This window comes from Scardinius erythrophthalmus (assembly GCF_964197995.2).
Source record: "Scardinius erythrophthalmus genome assembly, chromosome: 25".
Lineage (NCBI taxonomy): Eukaryota > Metazoa > Chordata > Actinopteri > Cypriniformes > Leuciscidae > Scardinius > Scardinius erythrophthalmus.
This window is the reverse complement of record NC_138245.1, coordinates 21,902,998-21,916,961: the sequence shown is the minus strand read 5'-3', so window position 1 is coordinate 21,916,961 and position 13,964 is coordinate 21,902,998. Positions and strand designations below refer to the sequence as shown.

Sequence of the window (13,964 nt, the reverse complement as noted above, 5' to 3'; positions counted from 1 at the left end):
TTTAGAGCAGTGGTTCTCAACCAGAGGCCCGGGGCCCACTAGGGGGCCTCAAGATGACTTTAATTATTTCAAATAAGACAAAAAAGCATAAAAAAAGCTAAAACAACTCAAAATCAATTTCTGTTACTGTCTTGTTCTGTTTTGGTTTCATTTTCATTCTGTCCACTCTGCTGCTTTTTCTGGGTTCTGTTTGTTTGAGTTTCTGTTTAGTTTCTATGATTTCTGATTGGATTAAGTTCACCTGTTGTTCATTTAGTTACCTTGTTATCTTTGTGCATTTATACCCTTATAGTTTCCTTTGGTCATTGTTCTGTGTCGTCTCAGTATTGTGTGGTTAAAGATTATGATTAAAAGACTGTATTTTGTATCTGTATCTGTATGTTCTAATTACAGAAAAATAGCATGACAGATTCTTATTATTTGGTCATTTTTAAAATGAATATACATACTTCTAATTAGGCCAAGCTCTAAAATGTTTTATTGGGTTGAAATTGTGAGTGAAAGGGCATTGAAGTAAAAAAGGTTGACATCTACTGGTTTAGAGACTTTCAACTGGGGTTAAAAACATTATTATATGGACAAAAACTCAACAGTTTTAATTCATAATGGAGTTTAGCCTTTATTTACTATTTATTTTTGAGAACAATGTCCCACTTTATAATATCACACTTAATTATTTTTTCCACACAGTTTACTGGTATCATCATATTCGCCCATGCTGGGCATTAAAAAGTTTGAAAACCCCTGGTTTAAAGTATAGTAACCTAGGAAATGTTTTTGCCATTCAAATTTACCGGCAATAACACAGATGAGCTGATCTCAGCATTAATCTAACAGCATCGGTCATGTTCCTCTACAGCAGCTTACACAAACACGAGCGGATCTTACTTCACACATCTGTAGCTGGAACATCCTGCGCTCTTTCTCCATCTCTTCTGCAATCTCTCCTCCGCTCACCTCTGTGCGCACCATACCGTACTGCTTCGCCAGTTCCCTCTTCTCTTTCTCGATCTTAGTGCTGAAGGGGACAGAACGCATATGACAGTGTGGTCATGACTTTTGTATTGTGTAGTACTACATTACAGAAAACTGATGGTATGTGTCTGATTTGTGGTTACAGAAAATTAGAAACACAATACAAAAGTATTGTAAGAGAAGTGAAGCGAGACACTTACGAGAATTACAATTAAATGAAGAACAGAGATTATAAGGAGCAAAATAACGATACAGGAAGTGCTGAAAGGATCTCTGGTAACAATTAAGGATCAGGAAGTTAGATTAGAAGGTCATGGGTTTTCAATATTGCTATGTTAAACCTATAACTTACAGTTTTTAACTTAAACATATTTTTTTGTGCTTACTTATAGATTACAATTACAACTAATTGTGATGAATCTCTTTTTTATACATTTGTGTAGATGGAAATATTCACAATTTTACTTAAAAAAAAAGTGAATTTCATAGTATTAATGTTTTTGCTACATGATATCCATTATAATATGTGCAAAAAGGACTATATTTCTGATTTGGTGTCCATGAAGGAACATGTTGGGAAATATACTGGTTTAAACAACCATGTCTTATAATAAAGGTGTGAAGAAATATGTGAAAAGGAGAACAAGTGAAAGTGACTGTGATCCTGCAGTGAATATGTAACACATGAGCCACAGAAAATATATCCTACACAGTTTCTAAAATTGGTTGTTGTTTGAAACACACACACATACACATACACACAGAGAGAGAGAGAGAGAGAGAGAGAGAGAGAGAGAGAGAGAGAGAGAGAGAGAGAGAGAGAGAGAGAGAGACACTGTCGTGACAGAGACCAGAGATAAAATGTTTTCTTTTTGTCTTTCTTATTTTGAAGCTTTTGCAATAGCTCAACTAATGAATCAAAATAATCCAACACTCAGTGGGTGTCAAAAAACACAGGCACAAATGGCCTAATTTAAAACCAGTGTTATAAAAAGCACTCACAATTTATTTTCATAATCTCTCCATGCTTTGTCAAAGGGCTTTTTCAGGTCCTGACAAGATGAAAAGAAGGAGTTAGAACAGAGTCAGACTTACATCATCTTACAGTAAAAGACGAGAATCGAGACAGAATTAAGAGAAGTCATCATCTGTCTTATTACCATCTGCTCACATTAAACACTGTGCTTATGGTAATGATCTATGTAATGGATTTCTGCTTGTAGAGGCAGAGAACACGTCTTGTTGCCTTCTGGGATATAATATCCAGTGCATCTCATTTGCATCATATACTGAATACTGGAACACTAACAGAGCAACAAAAGTAAGTTACATGGGACTATATTTTTTGGACTTGGTACAATTGTCATTTCCTCTTTTTGTGGTACCATGGTATAAGAATATGGTAATCATTCACTATAATGGTGTAAAAAATGTCCTGGCAAAGGTAATATTTATACAAATATTTTCAATTTGATTTATTCAAATATGCTGATCTTATAAAAAATTTAAAAAGCCATTTACCAAATTGTATAAGTTTATAATTTTATAGTTTTGAATTTATAGTATGTACAATATTTTATTTATTTTACATTTAATAACATTTTTTTTTACCTTTTTGTATTGAAAATTATATTATCAGCTAACTATTTAATCTAACTATCTAACTATTTGAGTACTTGCCTATAAAGGAAGCTAAAATACTAAAATCACAATCTATACATTTACAAAGCAATCACAAGACAGTAATGTATTGTATTGAAGAGTTCAACTTACACCTTTGACCTCTTTCAGATCCCCTTTTACCAGCGAGTCCAGGAAGAAGTTAATGTTGTGCAACATGCTCTTCAACTGATAAAACGGAAATATTAAAACGGAAATTGTGAGCTGGCAAAATCCATTTATTGCCAGTGTATGTCAGTGTATGCTTGCTTACTTGCAAACAAGCACATTAAAACATGTTTTACTAAAATCTATTTAATAGGAACACGTTTGGAAAGGATAAGGAACTGTGGACAGGGAGGTGAGAAAACCTTTGGAGGGAAGCTAAGCTGTTTGCAGATAAGGCCTATCTTGTAAGACCAAACTGTGACTAATATTAAAAAGACTCTTTGGGATTATGCAGAAGCCTAACAGAAAACCTTCCCTGAAGCTCTATGTGTCTCACCAAGTTCTTCATTGGCATCAGCAGTTCTTTGGAGAATTCTGCAAACTTATTAAAGGCAGAGGCCACTTCCTGTTCTCCATTGTTGCGGAAATTTACAGCCAACTTCTCCATGGAATTGATGTATGACTCCAAATGTGATATGTGGTCTGGAGAAAGAACAGCAGCAGCACAAATCAGGAAAATATAACCAAGAAAACAGAAAATTTGACTAAAAGCATATGACAAAAAAAAAACAGATAGAGGTGTTGATGGGTTTGGGTCTCATAGCGGCATTTGCCTTCCACTTCATTCATATTCATACGTAGGAGGAAATACTTTGCATGCCCTGTCGGTCTCTCTAATGAACTATCAAAGAAACAAAAATGAATGTCTGATGTGCATGAAATAAAAACAGATATGGCATAGTGAATACTTGCATTTGTGACAAAATGATGCAAGCACCTAACCAAATCACCTGACTAAACGAGAAATGATACCCTTTCAGGTACTTTCTCAAACATTTAAACACAAATAAACCCAACAGATTCAATATTATTTTATGTTACCTTGACCAGAGAAATGCTTTGCTTTGGCTGCTTTCTTCATTTTCTGCAAGATTGTGCGGTCAGAGTCCAGGGCCTTTTGAAAGAAAAAAGAAGGGTCTCATCAACACTGAGTTAGGAATTCCCATTCGGCAGATCCCAGTTGTTGTTTTATTAAACTGGATAAGTGAATAAGTGTAGTTTGCCAGAACAGGAATAAATTACATTTTAAAATATATATCAAAATTTCATATATATCAAAAAAAAAGTTAGGTATCAAAATGTCTTTCATAATATTACTGTTTTTACTGTATTTTTGATAAATACAGTAAAAGAAATGTAGCCTTGGTGAGCATAAGAGTCTTCTTTCAAAAACATTCAAAGATCTTACAGACCCCAAACTTTTGACCGGTATTGTATCTTAAATGCACTGTAATAAAGGCCCGTTCACACCAAGCACGATAATTATAAAGATAACGATAAAGATAACTATGCGTCCACACCAACGACCGATAACGGTCTTTTTATTCTAAGCACGCGCGCGCCCGGATGATCCAGATCCATTTTAAATGCGCGAGACCTTTAAATTAGAATGGATTCTGATTGGCTGTCAGTGTTTTATCGTTCGACAGCTGGAAAAAAATCGTTCTGAAAGTGATCCCAACGATATCGTTCCTCATATCTTTATCGTTATAGTTGTGGTGTGAACTCTGTTATTCTTTAATATGGAGAACGATTTTTAGAATTATATCTTTATCGTTATCTTTAAGGCCCGTTCACACCAAGCACGATAACTATAAAGATAACGATAAAGATAACTATATATGTGTCCACCACACCAACGACCGATAACGGTCTTTTTATTCTAAGCACGCGCGCGCCCGGATGATCCAGATCCATTTTAAATGCGCGAGACCTTTAAATTAGAATGGATTCTGATTGGCTGTCAGTTAAAAATCGTTCTGAAAGTGATCCCAACGATATCGTTCCTCACATCTTTATCGTTATAGTTGTAACTCTGTTATTCTTTAATATGGAGAACGATTTTTAGAATTATATCTGTATCGTTATCTTTATAGTTATCGTCCTTGGTGTGAACGGGCCTTTATAGTTATCGTCCTTGGTGTGAACGGGCCTTTAAGTTTTAGAGCCAGTTTGGATAAAAGCATCTGCCAAATGCATAAATGTAAATGTATTGTAATTCCAGACCATATATCCATATAACATCACTTCAGTTTTGTTTAAAATATTGTTGAAATTCACACAAACACAAAGAAGCGCACATAAAGGCACGCACATATTGTTTAGCACAAATTCAACACAACTTGAAATGGCTCCTTACCTATTTTTTACAGTCTATGCTCCTTACAGAAACACATTTCCAGTTTCAAAAACAGCAATTATATGCAATCATGAAATAATTATGAAATCATGAAAGGCTGAGAGAGTTTGCCCTCTGAAACCAAACAGCTGAAATTACACCTGCTACACCTTGCTACTTTTCTATACTAAAATCTACTGAATTAAGCGACAATCTGGTTACTATAAAGCAGCAAATGGAGCATGATGTCTGATTGTTGTGTCACTAAAAGCAAGAGCAAACATGGAAAGATTAATTACTGTAACAGCTTCATAGTCGCTTGCCGTCTGAAAGCATGATTCTTTGCTGTGTGTGGTTCAAAATAGTGTGACTGTTGTGTGCTGGGGTGAAATTGTCAACAATCTGGCACGTTTTAAAATGCATTTTTAACTACCACAACAGTGTTTGGCTCATGATGTACAATAAGAAAACATGGGATTCATTATGGGGCCTTATAAACAAGATTCCAGATTTCATTCCATATAGTATTCAAATATGCCTACAGTCTATGAAAGTCTAGTTTCTACACAGATTTGATGGGAAACCGTATATCCTGTCCCAATTATCCCTCCCTTCACTCAGGATAAACAGTTTGTTCCTCAGGGTGTATGAAGCCCTGAAGAGGGTTGCAACACTTCCCTAGCTCATATCCTGAACAGCTCCCATCTTTTTAACCACAGGTGATTTAGCATAATCACATTTTCACAAAGAGAGTCTTATTGAATAAAAAAGTCTTATTGAATAAAAAAAGGGTTGGGTTTAAGACTTGAGGGAGTCCCCAAAGAGCTTTTGACAAAGCAGATTCATTTGTTTGCTCCAGTTCAGAAAAAAAGGAGAGAGATCAGCTGCCATGTTCTGTACGTGCCACTAATGATCAAACTGAGAAGTCTATTATCTACAACAGTACATTTAGACAGCACTGCAAAATGTAAATCAACTCAAAACAGTGCTTTTACTAATACAACCACATTGTTTACCCATTATTTAATGCATGGAAGAACTGCATTGCGCATGAACTCCAGCCCTGTAATACACCTTTTCTCAGATTGCAGTCAATTAAGGGCCATTCACACAGAATGCGTTTTTTTGCAGTAAAAGTCACCATGAAATCAAAAGTGACTTATTTTTTTAAAGAATATTGCAGTATTTAGTGCAAATGAGTTATTCATGCACATTTTTTGTGCCCATATAATCTTTAATCAAAAAAAAACCTCCAGTTTTATTGTAAAGACATATTTTCTCTTCTCTAATGACTTGTTTACTGGGCGGGACAACCTGTCACTCACATAAGATCTCAGCAATACCAAACCACATCCAATTCATTCCAGATGGACAAAATCAAGTCCCGCCCTACATTTTTTCTTGTTCAAGAAGCCGTTTCACGTGGATATACATATCACAATAAAAAAGAAAAGACTATTGCAACTTCTGTGTCATGCTGACTTTAAAAATATGAGGCGCAGGGCAGTGGAATGGAAAAAAGAAACACGTCTTTGTTGAACTTCTTTTAACTTGAGCGAGACCGCAATGGTCAAATATGTGTAACACATATAAAAGCAGCATGTGGAAAAACCCAAAATCGTGTTGGATTTTGTGAACAGTGGAACAGTTTCACGTTTATACAGTGGTGAGTCAAATAAGTAATCTGTTGTGCGAATGGACAGTTTGAGTTACGACTGTTTTAAGATGTGGAAATCGATTCCAAAAATTGACTGCATTCATTACTGGTACATTCATGTCATGTTTATTTTACTGAATGTAAAGTGCACAAGAGGAATTTCAGAACATGATTAAAACTCAGTAACATGACTACGCAGAAAACTGAGTTTAACTAGATTCTTTGTTCTCCTTAGCCTTGATGAAATCAACTTCCTTCAAAAAAAAATCCCAGTTTCTATGGAGACTTCTTCCTGTTTCAAAGCCGGGGACCTCTGTCTCTAAGACTCGTGTCTTATCTTGCTGTTTTTATTCTCTAAGGAAACAGGCCTGTCAAATGCCAGCATAAAGGATTACAATCCATTAATATTCATTGGTGTCACACATGATAGTGTGAAGAGGAAAATGTAATTCACTGTTATTAGTTCAGAGAGCCCGTAATGAACTCCTCATACAGCACAATTGAGAAACATGTTGGGCGTGATGTGAAATCATCTGACACTGAGCAAGAGTCAACTGTCATACAACCAACACTTAAAGGGGTAGCTGATCCCAAAATGAAAATGCTGGCACTATTTACTCACTCTCAAACTTCTATGACCCTTTATCTTCTGTGCGACACAAAAGGAGAAATTGATTAGAATTTCCAAGCTGCTCTTTTCCGAGTGAATGCTGACCATGGAGGCCAACATAAATTTAGTTTGTTTCGCACACAAAACTATGCCTTCAGAAGACTTGTAATATAAGTCGTATGGACTACTTTTATGATGCTTTGTGTTGTTATTTTGGTCTTTGAAAGGTGCTAGTTAGTCACCATCCACTTCTTTCATTGTATTTCCCTTTGTGTTCAACTGAAGAAAGTAATACAGGTTTGGAATGACGTGAAGGTGAATACATACTGACAAAATATATTTTTTTGGCAAACTATCCCTTTAAATTAAGCAACCAGGAACTAAACACATTCAAACGCAGAGCAGCTAGTTTTGCATCAAGGATTTTTGGCTTTCTTATTTTAGCCCTTCCAGTTAGCTCTGTTATGTGTACACTGGGCCAATAACAATTCAACCGTGTGGTATTTTACCTGGAACGGCATTCCATGCTGAAATTCACATTCCCCTGACTAGGCAGAGTGTGAATTCTGTACTCAGCATGACTAACCTCACAGATCTTTTGTTCTATATCGCAGCAATGGTGCCTGGCTTTTTGGATTGGCTTTTGTGTGCATTTAGTGCTTGTGAAATTCCCCACAGCACACATAGTAAGGATAGAACAAAGTAGGACCAGTGATAAACAGCCATAAATACTCATGGTAAACAGGGGCAGTGACTGGCTTCTGAAGGTTGTGACCACAAATGTAGTTGTTGTTCAGTTTACATTTAAAATTTTACACAAAAAGAACCGCCATCTGATTATGCCTATACCATTGTGCTTGGGAGGGAAGCATTGAACTCTTTACATAGTGTGTTTCCTTAAACAATTTTGTTGTGAATGTTTTTCACAACCAATATGAAATACTGTCCTATAATTGGGATATCCCAATTGGATCCTATAATATTGTAATATGGCATATAATATTCAGCATGCGATTCAGTGGACAATCAGTTAAATGAATGGATGGATAAATATAAAATTTAGGGTTCACACAAAAATGTGAAAAAATGCATAATATAGGATAATAGCCTATATAATATTACACTTTTATGGCATATGCCATGTAATATAATACAGCATATAACATTTAGAATTTCATATTAGTGAAAAATATTCATATCCATATTTAAAAAAATATATAGAATATAATATAGAAAATAAAATTTAGAATTAAATTATTTGTTGATTCTGCTCTGGTTTTCACCCAAATATGAAATAATATCTTATTAGTGGATAATACTGTATCTATAATTATAATATAATATGTCATATAACACTTTTTAATTATAGGTATAGTTCTAAAAAAAATCCTAGTTATTGTACAAATTGCTAGTAAATAACAGTGCTGCTTCTCATATTTCTTTTTTCTCATATTGTTTCTATTCCCATGGGAGAGAAAAAAGTCTATATTTACTGAAATAATTCAAGAACTCAAATGTTCATTTAAGTCTAATTTAAAGAACTTCAAATGTTAATCATTCACAACAGAACAGACACAATGCTTCTTGTACTGACACATAAAAGCTCCATGCTTCATGTCACGAATCCACCATAAGACATGCAGTAATAATGTTTTGAGGTCTGAGGCATTTTATAATTGAGGAGCACGACCAGATGTTTATCTCCCTCTTTTGTGCTTAACGAAGCACAGCCCACACAGACACACACAGTTCACTTTCTTCACCACTGGTGGATTTTAGCTCCTTAACCAAGACGGTCAGAAGTGAAACTAAATCTATACCACAATAATACCACGTAACCATGGTAGAGTTCACTTCCTCACAGTCATGAAATGTCAATTATGAGTAAGATAAGGTAAAAAGTAACTAGAAACTACCTGGCATCTGGGGTAGCCCATTAGTTTATACAAAACAAAATGTAGTCCAGATCTACTATGACCGCTTATTTAGACCTGTGTGTCTCATATAAAGTTGTGAAGCAAGCTATTTATATTGTGTCCAAAGTGCTCTAAAGACTAGTTTGAGGTTAACACACATGCACACACATGCACAGAAATAGCATCAAACCCACTCAGATGAAGCTCAGCAACATGAGGAATCCAGAGCAGGTTTATCATGAACTCATCAGATGTTTTATGATATAAAATAACATGCTGATACCACTTCCTTTGCAAGTGCAAGATGTTGCCAAGGGGCTTTATGACATTCTGAAATAAACCTTTTAATGGATGTTCAAAACCTATAAGACTCTTCTAAGGAACTCAGAACAAGATATTTTGAGAAGCCTTGGTTACCATTGACTTCCACTGTATGAAACAAAAGCCCACCGAGACACTTGTCACAATAATAATGATTTGGGTGAGTAAATGATGACTGTACATTTTTGGATGAAATACCCCTTTAAGTCCAAAATAAAATTGGATCAAGGTTTGTGAAATTCCTAGGTAAGTGCATCAAATTGACTTTCAAAGCACTAAGTGCTGCAGTAATTCACAATAGTGCATTTAACTGGGTCCCTGGGGAAACAATGCCGCAGGGTAATTACTTTTACCTACTGAATTAATTTCATTTTATTTTATTTTAAAGGTGCTCTCAGTTGTATTATTTTTCTAAAAGATTAATATAATTAATTTCAATTCGTTTTAAATTTTCTACTAATTTCTTTAGGCCTATGTGTAAAATGTTTTAATGAGGAAAACATGAATGAGTGTACCTTTGTTCATTCTTAAATATTTCAGGAATGAGGATAATAGTTATATCAGGTGTCTCCACTCTGAATGGGTAACCCTGCTTTAAAAACAAGGCATGGCACAACAGGCTGCTCCTGTTGGTGTGGCAGATTATCCAAGTACTCCAATTATCTTTCTTTATTCCTCTCCGGTGCATCTGCTAATCCCAAATCGCCCCCCCAAATTTGAATTAACTTTCAGCAACATACAATGGGAAAACAGGAGCAACATGTTGTGTTGAAGAGAGATAGTTGAGGTGTGTATTGGATCATCATCAGAAATGTCCAGGGAAATCACTACAGTTCCTGCTTTGTCATTAAGTCACATGACCCAAACACAGACTCTATTATAGCATGGAGTTCCTATTATCTCCCTTGAGGTCAGTGCAGATTAAGGCATCTGTGTTGTCTAATATCTGGTTGGTGATTAATCAAACTTCTCACGAGTTCAAACATAAAAAGGCAAATGAGATTCCACTTTAAATGACCTGCACAGGTCTGACTAATATTGTACCGAGAGATTATCGATAGGGTTGAAAACATTCGCTATTTAAAGGGATATTTAACCCAAAAAATTTAAATGTCCAAATATTTTCTTATGTCAATGGGGTCCAATGTAATTTTGAGCTCCATTGACTTATCATATGGAGAAAATCATTCTTCAATATATCTTCTTTTGTGTTCCACCGAAGAAATAGTCATATTAGTTTGGAGCAACATAAGGGTGAGTAAGTGATTTTTCATTTTTGGTTTAATTATCCCTTTAAGTCATTTATTTCATAGATTTGCCCTTCTGTGCTTCTATTGTTGTTTTGAAGGAGCAGGATTTGCTTCAGCGCCTGTAAATCTGCACTAAGGCAGATTAAACTGTGGTGTCCTGGTCTGAGACCAGTCTTGAGGTTTCTGATATCTCAAGGCTGAGGGTTTTGGATAGTGGAGGCTGACTGTAGACAAGTTCTGAAGAAAGACAACTACTCGGTCTCTCTTATGACCCTTTTGTCCTGAACCCCCCTGAGGCTGTGCGTGTGCAAAGCTCACTATATAAGGTTCCTATCCTGTCACAATCAAGCATGTAATGTGATGCACTGTTCAATTTGTATGGCTGTGCATTGCACAGACCAGGTCATCACCATGGTTACTTCACATTCCACTATGCAGTCATCATTCAAGCAGTCATCATTCAATTGTTACTACCCTGACCCCGCTGTATATGCTTCAAATTGGCACAACTGGGGTTCAAATTTAACACCAGCCAAGAGCCAATGTACATAAAAACTGGCTTTGGTTTAGAAATAAAAGTGTTAACCATCTTTTTTAGGAACATGATGACCTGTACTGTGTCAAAAATATGCAGTAGCTAAATAATCACATTGTTCTTGCCGGGACAAATAAATATTGAAAAAAAAATATATGATAAATAACATTTTCATAATACAAATATTTTTATAAATGAAATTACAATATATCAAATCTAAAGTAATAAATACAAATAAAATTATAGATTGTTTGAACAACAAACTGTCATGAAAATTGTTATGACACATATTTAATTATTTACAGCTCATTGTATTCATTTAATTTTTAATGCATATACTCTATATTAGTGCTGTCAGATCGATTAATCGCATAACACAAGTTTTTGTTTATATAACGTATGTATTTGTATATGTGTATATGTGTGTGTGTGTGTGTGTGTGTGTGTGTGTGTGTGTGTGTGTGTGTGTGTGTGTGTGTGTGTGTACATCATATTAAACAATTAAATATATTTATATTTGTATGTGTGTGAGTATATATATACTTACACACACACACACACACACACACACACACACATATATAATCACAAGCTTTTATGTTTAGATACGATTAATCGTGATTAATCGGTTTGACAGGTTATATATATTATATATATATATAGCCTACATATAATAGATTTTGTAATGACAAAATTACACCTCTGTGCTGCATTTTATAGTGGGCTAAGTAAATGCACCTCTGTGGCAACAAACAGCAGTCAAAAAACTTCTCACTACCCATGATTTCTGTAACATGCACAAAATGACATTCACTGACAGGACAAGATCTTGGATCAATATCCTTTGTTGGTCCTGAGTAACATCTCTATAAAGCAATCCTCCCACCCCTAACCCAAAAAATCAGAAGGCAATGATTGGTGGAGCGTTGTTTCAACAACAACAACAATGGATGCGGATCCAGAAACATGACGGTCATATTCATGCTGGTTCCTTAGCTCCAGAAGATTCATGAATCCTAAGCCGGCTTTTGTTTATGCAGCTCAATAAACAGTGGATGAAAGGCACGTGCTCGTGATAATACAGCAGAAGCTCGTATTGACGCACGAGCAGTGATATGAGATAAGAAGCGCGAGATAGCGGCAAAATACGAAGTAAAGAGTAAATTATATTATTACAAAAAAACTTCGGTGCCATTCAATTTACAATAACGAAGAGGAAATGTGGATGTTAACGCATAATGAAATGTGAGATCCTTCCTCTTTCAGTTGCACGATATGATACAGAAACCACAGAAGAGGAGTGTAGGCTATAATATGCATTAATTTTAACAAATTTAAAAGCAACCTGATTAGATGACTACAATAATTTTCTACGCTTTAAATGACTACAATAATTTTCTACGCTTTAACTGACTATTTAGCTTGAAATCACATGGTTTGGGGTTTTGGAAATAGGCTACGCTCAGCCCAATCGATTCAACAAGACAAAGAGCATCTGTATCTGCTGTAGTAATGTTTGAAGCAGTGTTCGTAGGGGAAAATATGAAAGACAACATGTACGTTCATTGGCTTAAGCATTTCTGCAATGCAAACGGCACTGTGAAACAGGATAAAGATCATATTGCCTTCATAAAAAAAAATACATTAAGACCAGCTCCTGATATTGGACAGTAAGCCTAGAGAACACATTCATTTCATTCATCATGCTGTAGCCTACAACTGTCAAAGACCAAATAAGAAGCTATTACAAAAGACGGCAGCACACAAAAGGCACTATCTCATACCTCCTCGATCAGGTTGGCGGAATTTCGGCAACTTGTCATTTTGGTGTAGAAGGAAGAGGTGGTGGGAGAGCTGTAGTCCTCCAAAGTCTCCACGATAAACTCATCCACTGATATGAACTCAGGCATTTTGGAGGAAAAATAGGTAAATGCAAATTCTAAAAGAAATGTTCACAGCAAGCCCATTAAAAAGAATGATATTGTTGGTGAGGAAGTAGCTAGAAAAATGTCAAGCTGTTTGAAAAGTTCGCACAGCGGTGAAGTAAAGTGCAGCAGTGTTATGTTTGGCTATAGCGGCGAACGCGCATAAAGAGGAAACAGGAGGGTTTAGTGTCAGTCTAGTGTTGACTGTTCGATAGTACGCATGCGCAGTTGGCCGACGGACCCCACAAAGCATATCAGGCTGGGATGGTTAATAATGGTGAAACTATTAAAAGCATCTACTGTGGTCAATATGTTAGGGCCATAGATAAAAACAATTAAACTGTAATAATAAAACCAAAATAAACCTGTTACAGGTTTTTTATTCTTGAAAGCTATTCGCATTTATGAATGACCTAACCATATATTTTATCTAAAATATTTATTGTTACTTATCTATTTAATCTCATCTAGTTAGTTGAATTGCTATGCAATAACTGTTTATTAATTTAGTTATTTAATGAATTAATACATTAATCAACAATTTATAATAATTTATAATAAAATAATATGAACATGTAGGATTATTTTATTGTGCAGAAAATAATTGTGTAGAGATTCAGTTTTCTAAATGTTATCATTCACCCAAGCAAATAAAAAATAAATAAACGTGCTTTATCAGAGACAAATGACTTCAACTATATCAAATAGTGGTGGGGATTTTAATTCATCCCAGTGAATCGAATCTTTCAAATCTGTTCATCATCCACTG

General features: G+C 35.3%; 1 protein-coding gene across 4 annotated transcripts in view; it reads right to left on the bottom strand.

Annotated features, from left to right (window-relative positions):
- unm_sa1614 (un-named sa1614) overlaps window positions 1-13,355 on the bottom strand; it is a 40,112-nt gene extending 26,757 nt beyond the window's left edge. For all 4 annotated transcript variants that reach the window (XM_081358205.1, XM_081358204.1, XM_081358206.1 and 1 more), the window contains exons 1-6: window positions 13,055-13,355; window positions 3,685-3,757; window positions 3,140-3,285; window positions 2,749-2,823; window positions 1,978-2,027; window positions 889-1,018 (exon numbers count right to left, since the gene is read on the bottom strand). In XM_081358205.1, the coding sequence (XP_081214331.1) occupies window positions 889-1,018; window positions 1,978-2,027; window positions 2,749-2,823; window positions 3,140-3,285; window positions 3,685-3,757; window positions 13,055-13,180 (600 nt within the window). In that variant the 5' untranslated portion in view covers window positions 13,181-13,355. The remainder of the gene's footprint in view (window positions 1-888; window positions 1,019-1,977; window positions 2,028-2,748; window positions 2,824-3,139; window positions 3,286-3,684; window positions 3,758-13,054) is intronic.
- Between the last annotated feature and the right edge of the window lie 609 nt (window positions 13,356-13,964).